Source organism: Trifolium pratense, linkage group LG4 (assembly GCF_020283565.1).
Source record: "Trifolium pratense cultivar HEN17-A07 linkage group LG4, ARS_RC_1.1, whole genome shotgun sequence".
Classification (NCBI taxonomy): domain Eukaryota; kingdom Viridiplantae; phylum Streptophyta; class Magnoliopsida; order Fabales; family Fabaceae; genus Trifolium; species Trifolium pratense.
Genome location: NC_060062.1, coordinates 11,447,935 through 11,466,513, shown reverse-complemented (window position 1 = coordinate 11,466,513; position 18,579 = coordinate 11,447,935). Strand labels below are relative to the sequence as shown.

At 33.5% G+C, this 18,579-nt stretch overlaps 3 protein-coding genes across 8 annotated transcripts; 1 reads left to right on the top strand and 2 right to left on the bottom strand.

Moving 5' to 3' along the window:
• Positions 1-2,682: 2,682 nt before the first annotated feature.
• On the top strand, positions 2,683-6,227 carry LOC123923553. Its single transcript, XM_045976249.1, has 4 exons — positions 2,683-2,968; positions 4,516-4,741; positions 5,495-5,588; positions 5,683-6,227. Exons 1-4 carry the CDS (start codon positions 2,718-2,720, stop codon positions 5,958-5,960), a joined length of 849 nt encoding a protein of 282 aa, XP_045832205.1. The 5' UTR covers positions 2,683-2,717; the 3' UTR covers positions 5,961-6,227.
• Positions 6,228-6,652: 425 nt separating this feature from the next.
• Positions 6,653-10,647, bottom strand: LOC123923551. Of its 6 annotated transcripts, none has more exons than XM_045976247.1 (10): positions 10,492-10,647; positions 10,362-10,402; positions 10,211-10,274; positions 8,659-8,698; positions 8,228-8,243; positions 7,975-8,194; positions 7,825-7,885; positions 7,627-7,718; positions 7,320-7,541; positions 6,653-7,077 (listed from the first exon to the last, which is right to left on the bottom strand). In XM_045976247.1, exons 1-10 carry the CDS (start codon positions 10,519-10,521, stop codon positions 6,928-6,930), a joined length of 936 nt encoding a protein of 311 aa, XP_045832203.1. In that variant the 5' UTR covers positions 10,522-10,647; the 3' UTR covers positions 6,653-6,927. The 6 variants fall into 6 exon arrangements, with proteins under 6 accessions (XP_045832203.1, XP_045832204.1, XP_045832201.1 ...); XM_045976248.1 differs by having other exon boundaries at positions 8,659-8,695; positions 10,492-10,646; XM_045976245.1 differs by having other exon boundaries at positions 7,320-7,538; positions 7,975-8,243.
• Positions 10,648-13,986: 3,339 nt separating this feature from the next.
• LOC123919506 (splicing factor-like protein 1) lies at positions 13,987-18,127 on the bottom strand. The gene is made up of 2 exons (XM_045971422.1): positions 15,586-18,127; positions 13,987-14,437 (listed from the first exon to the last, which is right to left on the bottom strand). Exon 1 carries the CDS (start codon positions 17,948-17,950, stop codon positions 15,623-15,625), a length of 2,328 nt encoding a protein of 775 aa, XP_045827378.1. The 5' UTR covers positions 17,951-18,127; the 3' UTR covers positions 13,987-14,437; positions 15,586-15,622.
• Between the last annotated feature and the right edge of the window lie 452 nt (positions 18,128-18,579).

The following is an 18,579-nucleotide window of genomic DNA, read 5'->3' as shown; positions in this document are numbered from 1 at the left end:
AGCAATAACCGACCTCACTCACACTATATTCCTCATCTTCTATTTCTTGTTGACATATATAATTAATCTAAATGTTGATTCTATAATACATATAGCATTCTTAGAATCATAGCAAATAACATGCTTTTTCATCAACACACATTCCACATGACGGTTTGCTTCCCCAACACAAATTCACCAGAACAGAAACAACATAACAACACAATAGAATGATTAGAATAAAATTAATCTCAATAGTAAATTGAAGGACAATTTTTCCTAAGCAATGTAAAAATTTGTGTGATGAAATACAATTTTGTATAATCAAACACCTCAATCAAACTTAAAATCCAAAAATAAAAATGGAAGCTTGATTAGAGTTAATCCCAAAAGTTGAAAGTCACCACCGCTACATTAAAGTCGACACCGCCATCCCGTGATGGTACACTTCTAATCGTGCTCCGCTTCCTCTGAAAGGTAGGATAAGAGATCTATGTATTAGATCTGTGTTCTGCTATGCCATGTAAAGTGGGAAGGAGTTGTGGAAGAAGAATACTTAGGAGAGAGAAATAAGAGTAAATAAAGAAAGAAAAAATGAAATGTAAATTGTCATGTGACACGTCATTCGCGATCGGTTCGTGAGACCAATTTTCGCTGCATTCAGCATTTCTCTTTTCTCAAATCTTATATAATATAATAGAAATATGGAATATTCACATCAAATAAAGAAATATTTTTCATTTTCATTCACATTTTAAAATGAATATTCATTTTAAAATTTTAAAGTATTAACAAGAGAAAAACAAAAGACGTATATAAATTGTGAAAAAAAAAAGAAATTGTGAACATTTTTTAAATTATTAATATTTAAAAGTGCACGTTCGTTTTAAACATGAAGATTTGATCTAGTGTCTCTGGATCTACCTTCAATGGTGAAAATGCAAGTGTTTTTGAATTGTTATCATAATCATGAAAGATATGAGATTTTAGTTCGAATGTGATTTTTTTCTAAACGTTAATATTTTCCGTGACTCCTCCATAGTTTCTTGGTGCTTAAGAAATAAATGGATAAATTATATTAATATTATTAGAGGATCAAAAAGAGTTTTCTAAAGTCACTTAAGTTCTGGGTAATATATGTTATAGGTTCTAGGTTCGATCTCTAGCTCATTGTAAAAAAAAAAAAAAAAAAGAGTTTTATAAAAATAGATTGGGGTTCTTAGTTATAGATTTAAATGATGACCGATTGTTATTGTTTGTTGTGTTATACCACGCCACTTTTTTCTCCTCACAATTCTACGGTGTATGCGAGATCGTTTCAGAGATATCGTTACACCTTAGACAAATGTTGTTGTCAACCATGCCTCTCTGATTTTTCTTGTTAGAATTTATTCTCACATATGTTCTTCTCTTTGAAGTCTACCTATATTTTCTTACACCATTAAGAAGTCTTGTATCGAATGTGAATTGGTTTGAACAAGAGTTTATAAGTAAGAGACGATTCTCATTTTATAAGCCTATTTTATAGGAATGAATTAGGTCCAACACTAAGACACTAAAAGAGTTCAATTTGCCATTATAAGGTTGATTTAATGATTAAGAAGTTCAATTTTAAGTAAAAGATAAGAATGGATTCACGTCCAATTATCACCTCTAACAAAACTAATAAACCAACTGTAGCAAAACAATTACTCCCTCCGTCCCGTTATATAAGATTTATTTTGACTAAATGGACTATTCATATGTATTGTTTTGACCGTTTTTTTTTAAAAATATATAAATATAAATATTATCTTATAAGATATTGTTTGATTTGTTTTGATAAATATTTTTAAAATATAAAATTTCTATAATTTTTACTATTAGATAATTAAAAATATTCGTAATAAAAAAATTGTTCTAATATTTTCAAGAATCATGTAATACCCATTTAACAAGTTTCAAAACAACTTTAAATATTTTCCTTTTTTTACAATAAATATTTTCCTATTTTCAAAGCAGTAATAATAATAATAGAAAGAGAAAGGTGATTTAAAATGGAAAAATATATCTACTACTCAGACAAACTAAGTCGTCAAACTATTATGAATTGACGTACATGCAGTGGTCAAACTAAGTCTTATATTTAGGGGCGAAGAGAGTATATACTATCATTAACCATTTAGAAAAACTTGTTCCAATATTTCAAGAATCATGTAATACCCCATTTAACAAGTTTCAAAACAACTTTAAATATTTTCCTATTTTCAAAGCAGTAATAATAGAGAGAAAGGTGATTTTGATGGTTACTTTAAAATGGATCCTCGGCCGGTGCATATAGAAAAATACTAGTATTTATTGGGAGAAGTCAACCCCTTAAATAAATCTCAGTTACCTCGAGGGGATTAGTCTGCAATTGCGCGCCGAGAGATCCATTTTAAATGTCATCATGATTCACGAAGCTGTGCAGTAAATGTAAATTTTGACTTTTGAATTCTAATAAGGGTCATGCTAAACAGTGCCCCCGGGGCACTAGTTAAGCATACTAAAAAAAGAAACAAATGAAAAAGTTAATGATGAGAGAAAATAACTTTTTACATATTAAAACATTGAATGCACAATTTACGAGATGAAATTTCCATATTTTAATCCTTAACTAGTGCCCCGGGGGCACTGTTTAGCATTTTCCTTCTAATAATTATCGTTTGGTTGTACAGTAAATAAATAGTAGCGTTGTTTCACTTATTTTTACCATTACAATGAAGATTCGCGGTATTTCTTCATCTTCTATGCGAACCTACAAACCAAAATCATCAACCCCTTTTCCATTCCCTTCTTCTTCTTATTCACATCAAAATAACCCCTTTCGTATTTTACACTCTATTACTAATAACACCCCCACCATAACTACTACTACTACACATCATGCCGATGATGATGCCATATGTCGGTTCATTGATCCTCCTCCATCTCAGACTGAAGTTCACGATGCTCTATCTTCTCTCCAAAGGTAATAACCAAAATCAAAGCTTCTGTTTTTAATATATAATAATAATAATAATAATAAATAGGATGGTTCCTGTTTTTTAACCTTAATTGCGGTTAGGATGATTTTGTTGTGGTGGAGACATCTAATTGAGATTTATGTTGGGAATGAGGGGTCTGTCTGATGATTGAATGAATGATCATTTCATATATGTCTGTCTGTCTTATATTGTTTTGATAGAGCGTTTGATTCATAAAGCAGTAAGTACCGGACATAACAATATATGACAAAACAAGATAGTACGGGGATAAAACTGCACCGAAGAGAGATAGTTGTACTATGGACAAAAAGTTGTCCTGTGGTTCGGTGAGTGACAAAAATTCTTGTTTTTGTATTGTGCCTTACTCTAGATTGATCACTATCTGATTTTGTGTTTTGTTTTTGAATTTGATTAGCTGAGGTTGGAATTTTAGGTGTCCAATTTCAAAATAATATTTTTCTTTTTGCTGTCTGATTTTGTGTTTCGATTTTCGAATTTGATTTGTCACCATGAAAGCTAGAATTGAGTTTCGGGCCGGAGTTGATTATAGGCCGGGAAACCAATCAAAATGAATTTGTGGTCAACCCAAACATGATTTTGGAGTGTCTAACCATAAGTTTCATCTAAAGTTTGAAGATTTTCTGAAGTTGCGGATGTTAGGAGTCAATTCTTTATCTAAAATCTGCTCTCTTAACTCTTTGAGTTTGTGTGTTGTATTTATTTTCTGAAATCTGAATGCAAGGAGTTAAATCTTCATCTAAAATTTGCTCACTGCACAGTTTCTGACTTCATCACATTGTTTTGTTCCTTTGTATATCTATTTGTAAGTTTTTGACATATAAACTATAGTCGTTTCCCTGATCCTGTTTATTTGTATCATAGCCACATTTTAGTTTTAAACCAGTAGGATCAGATTGTTATATTTTAACATATGGAGCACCAAAATGACAGACACTTGTGAACTGATTGCATATGATTACTGCTATTTTCTAAAATTGTATGAATGTCTAGGTGCCCGTGTCGTGTTCGGTGTTTGTTACTGTAGTGCTTCATAGGTTTTAACTGGACTAAAGTCATCAAAATCATAATTTGTCCACGTTTGTTTTTCCATCTTCAAACTTTTTTCATGGATGTGTCGTGAATCGTGATACCTGTTCTGGACAAGAATAACACCCTTTTTGCAAGCATTTCAATGCCTATATCATGGTGTGGCCGAGTAAGTTCACTTTTAATCTAACAAATTTTTATATGCACGGCTTGTATGTATATTAACTAACCACTAATTCTCATAATAGCTAATCTTATAACTAGTAGTAGAAATTTTGTGCATGAAATGGCAAAAAACATACGTATGAAATTTCATGCGTCACTAGGAGTGTTTTCTTCTTCTAAGAATAGATAGATTTCTCTCTTGCATAGTTTCACTACTTACATTTTTTTTTTGGTCTTTTAAATTCAAAAAATACTATTGTTTAGCAAATTTAGTTATTGCATTTGAGATCAGTGATACATCTCATTATATGATGTGCAGGGTGTTGGCGCTTGCTTCGCGAGTTGAACTCCTTAGGGACACATATTGCAACAAATCAGAAAATGAACTAAGCAATCTTGACCAAGTTTCTGAAGATGATCCAGATACAGACTGGCTCGAACCATCTTTATTTCCATATAATCCGAAATTGCTACAAGCTAATGGATCTGAATCTGATAGAGTTTATTACGCAATTCACTTATTGCAGACCGATCCATCTGTTCAGGTGCAATCTATGCTCCATGACTCTATTTTTATGTCAACAAAAATATTGGTTTGTTTTATTTACTGAAAAGTTACAAGTGACAAATATCTTCTATATGGTATTTAGCACAAAATGTTGTCAAATAGAAGCGCTATAGTGGTGCAATGCATAGCAAAATTTGGAAAAAAATGCTATTTTGAGCGATCTGTAATTGTATTGACAACATTGTGTGACTGGATTAAGTGTTGTTAATCACTTATTAGTTAATATATTGTCTCATCCCCTTGCCAGGTCTTGCCGGTTATTGTAAATCCCCCACACACAATAAAAGAAAAATGAAATTAGTTACACAAAGTTGCTACTTATTTTTTTCTATAAATTTCGGGATAGGTAAAACTGCTTCTGTTTAATCATATGAGAAGTCCTATTGGTTCGTGGTGAATCTATTTAATTTTGTCAAAGTATAAACTTGTATGAAACACCATTGTTTCATGATATACTACATAGCCATTGTTTGTCCTGCATTATAAGAAAAGAATTTAGTAAAACAAGCTTTTAGAAGCAAAATTTTGTTATTGGACATATATTGCAGACTATTATCTTTTCATGTTAAATAATGTAAAATATACTGTGTTTGTGGCGAGGTTCTTGGGTGAGTAGTGTCAAGCCTTCAAGCTATTGTTATATTGAAAAGATAAAATTTAACCATGAGACTTACTGAATTCAATTGTTATAGATTTTAATATTTAATTAATAACTAAGGCCGTTTTGCAGAAATTAGTAAAATCATTATCAACTGATGAAACTGTTTGGGAAGCTGTTCTGAATAATGATGTTGTTCAGGAACTCAGGGAGTCAATATCTGCAGGTTGGTGTTTAATTTTTCATTTTCTTTAATGTTTAGATTTTATGCCGATGACTTGGTTAAGGCAACTCGATTAATCTGGACACGATATTTGCAGATCAAGGGCACGATCTTCAGAGTTTAGATGACATTGCTAATGATGACCCTGATAATACAACAAATGTTTTGATTTGGCTTCTAAGTACGGCCCCTGCCAAATTCATGGAAGTAATCAAGAAAATTACCAAGATTGTGATCAATTTTTTTCAACGTTTATTTAACAAGACTGCGGCGCATAGAGAAGATTCTCAACCCTTTATTGAGAAACTGAGAGCTGCTTTCATGCTTTCGATCATGGTCTTGTTGATTGTGGTGGTTCGTCGTGTCCGAAGTTAGGGCACAACACAATTTGACGACATTACCAAACAATTCTTTTGGACGGTTGGATTATTTTACACATGCAGAACGTTCTAAATGTTGTCATATGATTGATAGTCATATGATTGATAAAAAAAAAGTGGTCATATGCTTTTGGTCCTTTTGGTATGTAGTTAGTTTTGGTTCAGTACAACAATTAGCATGTAACCACCACTCACTCAGCTCACGTCCTCTTGGGCATATACTTCTATGAGTAAATTATCATATAGTTTTTGTTCAACACAACATTAACATATAACTACTAAACTAATCATATCATCTTCATATTAATCACTTATAAACAACTATATTCAACTCAACTCAAATTCATGTTCCTAAAAAAAAGAAATAAAATACTTGACCATAAAAAGAAATACAAAAATAAAATTGATGCAAGAAATCCTTTTTAATAACAATTTATGCAAAGATTCATAAGATGCAACTAGACTATGATATGAATATTGGCATCTTGCAAGTGGCACATAAGAGAGATTTATATTTTAAAACTAAAGGAGGTAAGAAGCTTTCTTCCGGCTCCCATGTTTTTTTTTTCTTTCTGAATTCGAACTAGAAAAACTTCGAAAAATGTGTTCTGATTTTTTTCAAAGGCAAAATTAGATTTTTAGGAAAAAGAGAGTCACGGGGGATCGGAAGAAAAGCTTTCAAGGAGGTATACATGACTTTTTAATGAACTTTTAAAGTGGTAAATTACATGTAATTCTCATTGGGCCAAACAAACAAAAATCATTTAATACAATGCAATAATATTAAGTTGTTTTTCCACTTGATATTCCACCAATGTCATACTAATTTTACTACCTAGTTTTTACTTCCAATCATTAGGGGCATCTATAGTCAGATCTATTCACAAAACATCTCTATTCACATAAGTCACACAAGTGTCTGTACTATCCCCTCAAAATGGCACTTAGTTAGGTAATTAGCATCAGTCTTTTAAGAGATCAATGGCATCAATGTCGGGAACTACAACCGCCTTTGTGTTAACTGTAACCGCCCCAAGAACAGAGTAGTTTTTCTTTTCGGTGTTAATTGCAACAACATCTTGAGCAAATTTAGTTTTTGTACCCGAGGACACCTGCATGAGAACCAAAACTAAATTGTTATCGAGTTCAATAATTTAAGTTAAAAATGGTATAATAACAAAAATATGGGATGATTTTGTTGGATCTTTAAGTTCATTTTTTCATATTTTACAATTAGATTGAATCACAGAAGAGGCAATTAAACTGGTTTGGGTACTTCATTTCAGTAAATTTATGGTAATTTCGGGCGGCTTGTTATGCTTAATGTCAATTTTGAAACATGGATAGAACTTACATCATATAGAGTTTCTCCTATTTTTAATTTGACTGCTCCACTCTTGTACACCTGCATTTTGCCAATACATCCACTCGGAAGCTCCAACAAGTTAGTCCCCTTTTTCGATACTTTTGAGGTACCAATTTTCTCTTTCCCTTTACTGCTCACTGGTTGCTCGATACGAGGCAGAACAGCAGGAAGCTTAAAGATAATCATCTGTGGTTGCTCACTATTGTCCTGCTGAAAATTTTCAAAGCATTATATAAGTTACAGCCGCATAATGCTAGTAGGATCAGTTTAATATCATGTCATTTGGATTACTTACCAAGAGCCCAAGTTCTTCGGCGGAATTAAGATTCTCACCATCATATTCAACATTAGTAGCAGCCTCTCCAAATTCCACCTCATCAAGAATTGCTACCAGATTAAAAATCAATAACTATTAATGCCAAAAGCAAATATCCTGTAGAATTGATTACTGCTAATAATGTCCTTAAAGCTTTATTTGTTTTGTTCGTCAAACCTGGATTTCCAGAATTGGGCTTCCGCAGAGGAAGAGTAATAGGATAGTCTGAGTCCAGGTCCTGTATTTAAATCAAAGTTTCAGATGCTTATATGTATGAGGAAGAGATACAGATAGAGCGTGAACACACGAGCAATCATAATTTCTCACCCACGGTTCCATGTAGTCTTCTTCATCAGTGGTATCATCAGTAACATGTAGCAAAGAAGTATCACCAGTAACATGTAGCAAAGAAGTATCATCAGTAACATCTATCATAGAAGTATCACTCTGATCCTCGATAGCAGTTGACGAATGTGTTGAACCATTTTTCTCATTAGCAGAAAATTTGGATTCTGAGCCACTGCTTTTACCATTACCACTGTCAAATGTTCTCGGGGAAAGTGATAAACCTCCAGGAAATGCATCTTGCACACTGGCTGCAAGTTTTGAACACTAAAATGAATCAACTAGTCATGGAATCTAAGATATTTTCATGTTAATCAAAGTGTGCAGCTAGTATTTTTTTCCATGGTAAAATTATTTTGACTAATGCTTAAATCCAACAATAGAACTTTGTAAAGAAAAAACATGATATATCACATTCATATATACATTTGAAAGTAAACAATTTTCCCTTATTTCAGAATAATATTATATCCGCTCTTGCTCACAACTTCATTTAATTTCAAAAAAGAAAGTTCACACCCACAAACCTTTCCAAATAATAATGCAACTATCATTATATAGAGTGATTATTGATTAATAATGTTATGCAATGTTTTTTGACATATATGAAGTTGTGAAAACAGATGACAAATAATGTTTTGCAAATGTAAGGAGAAAAGAAATTACATTGTTTTTCAAGTTTAGGCTGGCGCTCTGCAACTCTCTGCTTCAATATATAGATAAAAAGCAAATCATGTCAGTTAAGCAATAAAAAGAATCATTAGCATATCTTTATAAACAGAATAATTACTACCTTTAGATATATGTGCTATTTTATAGCAACCTCACTGACATTGAGACAAAATGTGTGTGTCGCCTTAGTAGTTTTGGTATTATACTATGATGAGTTTATTAGACAGGTTAGAAATAAAACAGAGCATGTGACATGTCTTATGTCTGATATATTACAAAAATAGAATATAATTAACAAGATAATAAGTGATACACTTCCTTTACAAATATTTTCAGGGGATTTTTTTTTTTTAAAGAAGCTAAATTAACCCAACCAAATTGGCACCAGAGATAATCGAACTTGAGACCTTAAGGAGAAGCATACTCTCAGTTCCCAAGCCAATACCACTAGACCAACCCAAGTGGATTTATTTTCAGGGGATTTTAATATTAAACGAATAAATTGAACTAATGTGGCCAAATTAAACAAATATATATATTTTCTTTATGCAAAAAGAGAACATCTTGTAGAAGTTTTTGCTAAGGATTTTTCGTATCCTTTACCATTCTTCAAGGATCCCAACATTCATTATGTTAGATATCAAGGAAAATGTATTCTAGCTTAAAAGAATGTGCCTTTTTTGATGAATAAATGGAAACACGAACAAAAAGTCATTTAACTCAAGTGGTTAATAAACTTCACCTAAAGATCACTCGGGTCCCCCAAACTTTTAGATTACTAGAACTCATAACTCATTCTGAAAGTCTTTTAGTAAAAAAAAAAGAACTCATAACTCATTCCCTTAAATACCGTAGGGTAAACAAAAAAAAAAATTATATTGCACTAATATTAAGTCAAATCACGAATACATTTTCACAAGATAAGCCTTATGCATAATATCAAAATCTCTCACTACTAGAGAAATTGTCCAATCACGGTGATATGCATTAACTCATTCTTAAGCTATGTGAGATTATATTACTCGTACATTTCTAACCCAGGAAAAATATTTGTCAAAAAAAAAAAAGGTTTCAACTTTCAAGGCACAAATATATTTTTGAGCTCTTAAAAATGCAAATTTATATCAAGAAAAATGCAATAAAGCGTCCATAGTAAATTAATTTGTGTCTTTCTTAAAAAAAAATTAAGCCACTAAGTTCGGTTCAGTAGTGAGGGATTTTGATAGTATGCAGGAGATTCTAGGTTCGATCATCTCTGACTCTATTAACCCAAAAAAAAGAATTTATTGTCTGACCAAAAAATAATGTTTACTGTGTTTTCTTACAAAAGAAAATATCGGCGATTTTTATTCAATATTTTTCTAAATAGTTACTGTTAATATTATTTGTTCTTTCGGACAAGCGAAACACAAGATCCAATATTATTAGCTTAAACTAATCATAAATTAGCATCAAATAATATAAGATAAGAAGGTTTAAAAATCAAAGATTAAAATTAATTAACAACAGCAACATAAAATAGTAATAATCATATTCAGAGACTTACCACCAAACGACGCAAGCGAACTCGAGTGTCACCACTCTTTTGCCCATCTTCAACAAGCGTTTCGCTGAATCAAAAAGCAACTTCAATTTTTCAATAATCAGAAAACGATTTGAAAGTGATTATCTGAAAATCGAAGTGTTTGTTGACTTACATTTTGGTTGATTTTGGTTTTGGCTTGATCTTTGGAGTGAACTGTGAACAAACAAAACGCAAAATCGATTATCAATTGAAAAAGCACTTATGGAAAAAGGAATTTTAGAGATTGTAAGTTAGTTAGTTACCTTTCGTGGAGGCTTTGGATTCTTATCCATGGCTGAAGATGAAGAAGAAAACAAAATCTCAGAAAAATTGAAGAAAAAGAAAAGCGAAAAATGAAATTTCGGGATTCGAACTCGCGACCTAGAAAATGTAATTTGGGATGTTAACCAACTCGTTTATATGGGGATTGTTGATTAGATTTTACGTGTAATATATATAAAGCTACTTACGAATTATAAAAGTGATTATCAAAGATAAATAAGACAATATTTCTTTTTTGAGAAATAGTAAAGTTAATTGTGTTATGTCCATAAGTCTTAATTTATGTGATAAATGTTGATATCGTTAGACTGAATACTTTTATTCGTATTTGAATTGAGATTCATAGTTGTATGTGTGAGTTTTAGCGGTATTTATCACTTTTTATAAGATAAAAAAAATTAATTGAATTATAACTATAATTGAGGGTGTTATAGATTGAAGTTGTTTGGATAAACAACTTATTTGCAGCTTATACCATAAATTATTTTTATAACAAAAGGTAAAATGAAGTTAAATTGTTATCGTATATGCTTGTAGCATTCTCAATGTTTACGAAAGTTGCCTCGGATCACCTATTAGAGCCGATAAATTATTTTTATAACAAAAAGTAAAATGAAGTTAAATTGTTATTGTATATGCTTGTAGCACTGTCAATGTTGACAGAAGTTGCCTCAGATCGTCTGTTAGAACCGGTAAATTATTTTTATAACAAAAGGTAAAATGAAGTTAAATTTTATTGTATATGCTTTGTAACATTCTCAATGTTGACGGAAGTTGCCTCAGATCGCCCGTTAGAGCTGGCTATGGAGGTGTTATCATAAATGATTCAGGCTACTATTAGGTTTTCAAGTTTCATTCTGGGGTTCTCAGACATATTACTCGCAAAGTTATTTGCCATTTACGAGGGTTTCATTTTTACGAAAAATATGGCTATTGATGAGTTGATTTGCTACTCTGATTTTCTCCACTGCGTCAACCTTATAAAGGGTGCGAATATTAAATTTAATGTCTATGCCGTGTTGATTCAAGACATCAAATAATTGATTTCTCCAAGCAAAATTACTCTTTACCATACTCTCAGAGACGGAAACCATTGTGCAAATTTCTTATCCAAGCTTGGAGCCTCTTCATATTCTGACCTCACGATTCACGCATCTCCCCCGAAAGGACTCTTTGATCACCTTAGGAGTGACGCGGTTGAAACTTTCTTCCTCGGAGAATAGTTCTTTTTCTTTCCTTTTTCTTGTCTTTGTTTCCTTTGATTGGCCAGCCAAAAAATAGGTAAAATCTAAAGAGAGATAAACAAAACAAAACAAAAATTGTATTAACCCTCTGATTCGCAGAGGAATATGTCCCCCGATAATTTAGAATTCAGCAACGAGGTAAGTAAATAGTAACCAATTACTAGAAATTGAAGAAAAAAAATATCTCACAGTTCAATAAGACCTAAGCCATTCCTCCAATTGAATCTATAATAAAACCGTGAAGTTATACATAGAGATGACCATCCATTTTTTCTTACAAATCCATATTTGCTCTTATAGATTTCTAATCCTCTCTATTTTACCTTAGGCAGCTGAACCCAATGTGGGTGTTTTCATTCATTTTTTCCAATGATTGTATAATTTGAAAACAACTAGTTGAAGGTTTAAAACGATTGAATTGGTGAATGACAAAACCGTGAATATTTATTATTTAGGAGGGAAAACTAGGTACAGAGGATTATTTAAGAGAGTTTGATAGCTTTATGGATGATTTATCTGATGTGTAGAATACTTAAATTTTGATTATATTTTACGTAAAAAAAGTGTTAATTGAATCCGATGACGATGATGATACCGTTGCTTGACGAAAATGATGTTGAAGGATTTCATCATTCATTATGAAAAATTGGAAGTGATGTGGTTGTGTGTATCCACTTTGATGAAGATTTTAGACTTCAGAAAAAGTTCCTAAATATGCAATGTATTTGGTGAAGATTTTTTTAAAAAAGTTTCTGTTAAAATTTGATAAGTCTCCAGACATTTTTTTTCTTTGATATAAACAAAAGAAGAAAACCCTGAAAATCTAAAATTTATTTGAGAGGTAAATACAGTCTAGTAAAGAATTGTTCCGCTTATAATTCAAACTCGAATTAATGAACACTTCACCCTTAAGTGAAATTCAATAACCACTTGATCTCAATCAAATGATTCTTCTCTCAAGAATTTGATTTGCTTTGAAAATGTTCTTTGAATTGAAAAGGATGTCAAAGGAGTATTTCACAACATTTCCTATGGATCTATTCTGAAGTCTTCCTTACATGATTTTGAATAGGTTTCTTCAAAAAAGTGTTGAAAGAAGTTGAGGTGTGGTATGTTGTACAACTTTGATGAAAAATAAGGCGATGATGGATAAACCACATAACTCAAAATTTGAAATAAGGTTATGTAGGTCTTGAAGTTAAAGTGTAATTTGTGAGACTGAGTTGGAGTGTGACATGGATTCATATGCAGGAACATTCTAAAACCAGTGTGTGACATGCATTCTTGTGCATTCCAAGCAACATTCTAAAGAAAAAACCGACCAGACGAGCACCAGATAATCATATTCTGTGTTTGGTTTGAATAGACAATACAAACATTTCAAGAAGAAACACATCAAATCAATCAGAACCAAAACATAGGTAAAATCTCAACAATTACTTGGGTTCAAAAGGCTTGCTATAAAACCATGTCAAATATTCACTTAGCACTTCACAATCACTTCTTAAAATAACAAACTGAGTAGTGATATCAAAATACTCACTAATGCATTCTTTCTAACATACACTCTTATTGACCAAAATTCAAATGGACCTTGCTAACTCAAATCCCCACAGATTTATTGAGACTTGTGATCTTTAACAGATAAAAGTGATAAAAAAGTGTTTCCCTAACAATATTTTTCCCTAATTCTTTATATGCACACTATGTGAACTAGCAAGGCTGCAGTATTTTATTTAGACAACTTAGATATTTCCCTAACAACGATACACCATAACTGTTTGTTTTAATTTAAAAAGGTATCAACAGGAAAACGTAGCAAATTTCTACAACTCAAACTCTGTGATCATCTATCCTATCTTCATCTCAGTCTTCATCTAATGCCCAAAACATTGACGGGGTCAACAGGACCACATGATCACTTCAGAAACAAATGAGAAACTTGATAATTGCCTGTACCAAGATACAAGAACTTGGTGCTCATAACACCATGTCAGCTAAAAAATTTAATTAGATGTAAAATGTTAAACCGCCACCAAAGTCTGACATTTATCACGCCAGAGACAAAATTTCGTTTGAAGTCTTTTACCTGTCACACTAATTGGTTAAAAACCAAATCTCTTATACCAACCCAGAATGCCTAAATACAAAGCAAGGCACAATTACCTTCGGGATGAGATGTTTGATTAAAGGCATCAATTAGGCAGCTTCAGCACTAAGCAATTAAGAGAATTAGTCCTCAAACAAAAAGATTTAATCTCATCACCAAAACAATAAGTTAGAATCAGTTCTGAATGAACAAAATCAACTGAAAGTAACAATAGAACTATAGAAGATCATAAACAAAAAACACTAGGTACCCAGCTGCCATAAAGTTCAAACAAGCTTTCAAAACAAACATTAGCAACCAGACATTACGGTGTGAATCAACAAAATACCACAGAAAATAATGCAGAAAGTATTATGTCCTACACAACAGAAAATATTAATAATCATCATAACAAAAATAAACTTTTGATGTTGCATCCAGCTATATGAAGATTGCTTCTCAACTTCCAGCCCGAATTCTCTGCAAATTTCATAACAGTACAGCAAGGTTAAAGAAGTGAGTCCCAAACTTCCAAGAAAGACATGGCAAGAGGTTAAGAAATCAGGTTCACAAGTGCTCCAAGAAACATCAGGCCTGTCACAACGTTAGATCGCAACAATGAAGAGTTAAGAGAGGTAAAATCATGATAAAATATAAAGTATACATACAGAAGGCCAGTGCTGATTTTATGCATAATGACAGCATGAGAATATATGCCCTCGAGTGAAGAAACAGAGACAAATTAAAAAATTATAAATGAAATTCATGGACATAATCTGTAAAATGTTGCATTCAAATATACACACATTATCATATGGATATCAATAAATTAAACAACACAAAAAACTAGAGTTTTCTTTTATTTAGTTCATCAAGGGTATTTTATATCTTAACCATAAAACGGCAACTAGTTTCTGCTTAAATGGACACCATAAAATTAGGAAGGAGACCAGACACCAACGCACCGAGGATAATAAATTAAGAAACGTTTTGTGCCAATGTCAAACATACTCACAGTCATAAAACTTTGCCCATTCTTCTGTAAGAGTCCTTCAGTTGTACAAAAGACCAGGTGGAATTCAAGTGAAAGAAAGTTAACAGAGAAAATTATACAACTAAAATAGCTTAATTTGGGCAGTAGAGACGAGAGGTTACTGCAGCCAACACTGCCTCCTATTAGCAGAAAATCAATTCACAGGAAAGCAAATATATATGTGTTTGTGTTTAGCAGATAAAAAAACTTGGGAATCAAGAAAACTTCCAAATTCTAAAATTGCTTTTAAGAATAACCCAAAAATTTAACAATGTACTAATTAACAAAACTTGTATCAGAAAAACAATAACCATCAAGTTGCATCTAAAAAATGCCAATCAGATGTGTAACCAACAACAATTAACTATGAACATTAGCACACAAAGGGCACATTTAACAAGATATTAGGACCAACTCAAAAAAACTCTTGGTCCCACAGGTTTTCAGTTGGAACAAAATGAGAAACAACACATGGTCTTCATGGATGCTCATGGGATGAAAATGTCTAAATTTTGCATTTATATGCATTGATAGTAGCTTTATCAAGAGCTCTTCTTTTAAAAAGAAATGAAATTCCAACAATTGTAAAAGGTTTACATTCAATTAAATAGAAAAATGAATCCTTAATTATATGTCAAAACATGTCAGGAATTGGATTCTAAGGAATATGATGAACACATCAAGAGAGAGAGACAGACCACAAACATACCTTTTGGAACATCAAAGAATGACAAAAATGGCCTAAATCATTTCATCTCTGCCATGAACTTCTCATACTCTGAATCAGCTCCATATGATGTCTTCTCCGCCGATGAGTTAGGAGGCATAGGTGCATTTCCAATGCTTTGGGATTGATCTGCAGATGAAGGAGGAGGTGGTACCGAATGATTACTGGCCCAAGGCGCATTAGCAATGCTGGGTTGGTCTGAAGTAGGAGGGGGAGGTGGTGGAGGAACTGCATTGTAGTAAGGTGGAGGAGGATATCCATAAGATGCAGGATATGATGGAGGAGCTGCAGGTGGCATTGAAGGTATTGTGCTCCCATACATGTTGGTCGGTAGAGACTGAGTAGATGTATTATTATCAGACTGCACTCCAGGAGGGTAATTCTGCTGCATTTCACCAGAAGCCGCTGGCTGGGACGTGGCACCAGGGGGGCCTGTTGGCATGGGAGGATATTGAACACCATAAGGAGGCATGGGTTGACCATGCATAGGAGGATACATAGTTGACCCAGGTGGAGGAGGAGCATAAGGATTGTATGGAGGAGGCATAGGAGGTCCCCACGGAACTGGGGTACCGCCATAACTCCCAGGAGGAGCACTCCCAAGGGGACCACCGCCAGTATATTGTTGGGATGGATAGGCACCAAGTGGCTGGCTTTGAACAGGATAAGTGGGCACAGCCGATGCTGGTGGGCCAGGAGGTACAACAGGCTGAGGAGGCTTACCAGCTACTCTCACTGCAATGGTTCGACCGTCAAGGCGATAACCATTCATGGCGACAATTGCATTGTTTGCCATTGTGATATCAGCATACTTCACAAACCCGTATCCTTTACTCAATCCTGTCATACGATCTTTAATGACTTTAGCCATAACAATCTCACCAAATTGTTGAAACAATTGGATCAGGCCATCATCCTCAAGAGTGGGTGGCAGATACCCAATGTACAAATTTGTATCATCAATTTCCTTTTTAGCTGCACCAGCCCCTAACCCAGGTGTTGGAGTACTCGGACTAGAATTGTTAGCCCAAGGAGGATTGCTTCCAGAATTGCCCGACCCAATTGCCAAAGTACTAGTTTGCTTTATTGCAGATTCAGGAACTGTACCGCCCAACTCAGCCAGAAAATTCTGATACTCATCATCCATCTTCTTCCCTGTAGCACCCTTCACCGGACAATCTATGCTAGGATGACCACCATCCCCACAATGCTTACAAACAACTTCACTCTTAAATGTTGAAGTCCTCGTAGGACAAGCATATTGGCGATGACCAGGTTCGCCACACAACCTACAATACTCCTCATCCCTAATTGTCCCATTCAAAGCAGCAAGTTCCCTAAGCTGTTGCCTCTTATGCTCATTCAAAACCTCATCCACAGGCTGCAAGAGCTTCTCAACCATACCAGCAGCAGCTTCAAGCGCATCAGCCGTATCCGCCTCAACCAAAACATGCAAATCTTCATTCTCCGAAGGATCAGGCTTCAAATCCCTCTTCTGTTGCAACCTACCTTCTTTCACCGACCCTTTACCTCGAATCACAATCTTAGCGCCAGTCTCCTTCTCCATCCGTTTCTGAGTATTACCCCTAGGACCAATAATAAGCCCAATGAAATTATAACCCGGATATTCTTTCATCGGTATATAAAGCTTCTTCTGAAGCTTTGGTGGTCTATAATCAGCAGGAGGCTTAAAAGCCGGGTTTTTCTTAATAATCTGAGATATAATTTCTTGTCTTTCTTTCTGCAATCTCTCGCGAGCACGATACTCTCTAGTATTAATTCTAATACCCATATTATCATATATAGGTTCAGGTGAAGGAGATCTAGCACCTTCAGGACGATCATCTAAAGGTAAACCAGATTGCAACATTCTACTAATTTCAAGTAATCTACTATTCAAAGCTTGAATTTCAGGATCAAATTCAATACCACCCATAAAATCAGGAAGTTGAATTACCGGTTTCGGTTCATCATCAGCCCAACGAGATTTCCTTTTCTTCGTCCCGCCCGTTTCGCCGCTAGTCTGATCGTTTGAATCTGGCTGTGGATCCCACCGACTACGACGACGTCGTTTGCTCGTTGTCTCTTCTTCACCACCTGATTGATCCTTATCAGTTCCGCTTCGGGTATTGGCAGTTAAACCATTGTCGGAGAGAAGGGGATTGTGAATATGTGGACGTGAATCGTTGTTATCTGTGACGGTGATAGTGGTTTGACCGTTATGGGATTGGTTTCCGTTGTTGATGCCGTTTTCGGGAATTAGGGTTTGGGATTGGTTGTTGTAGTCTGATGTGGTGGTGTTGTGGGGAGGGAGATCGCATGGAGGATTGGAATTGAGAGCGTCCATGGATGAATTAGGGTTAGGGTTTTGAAGAAGAAGAAGATTGGGGAAAATTGAATTGGATGTGAATGTGAATGCAATCGAATCGAAGAAGTAGAAGGAAGTGAGTAAGGAAACACACCACACGTGAGCAATCTAGTTGTGTTGTTTTGCTTACTTATATGTGTAAGTGCAATGCCTAACAAGAAACGTACAGTACTATTCAACTAGGATTTTTTATTTTTATTTTTTTAATTAAATTATTCATGTCATTTATCTTATTTATTTTATCTTATTTATTCCTAACAAATTTTTTTTATTGATAATTTATCTTTATGAATATGTATATATTAAGCTTTTATTTTTACTAACACACTAGTTTAAAGATCCGTGCGAATAATTTTTATTCGATATATAAGTTTGTCATTATATTATGGTAAAAAAATTATTTATAATAAAATATTTAAAAATTTGTTATATAATTTTGTTAAAATATAAGAGAAACTATTGTGCTATTTTTTGTAAAACTTATTAAATGAATACATTTGGTTATAATTATCAATGATAAATTATCTAATTTTTTATGTGTTCGTCACAAATAATAGTTTCGTGTATATTTTTTTAATAAAAAATTAGAAATTTGATTAGAAATATTT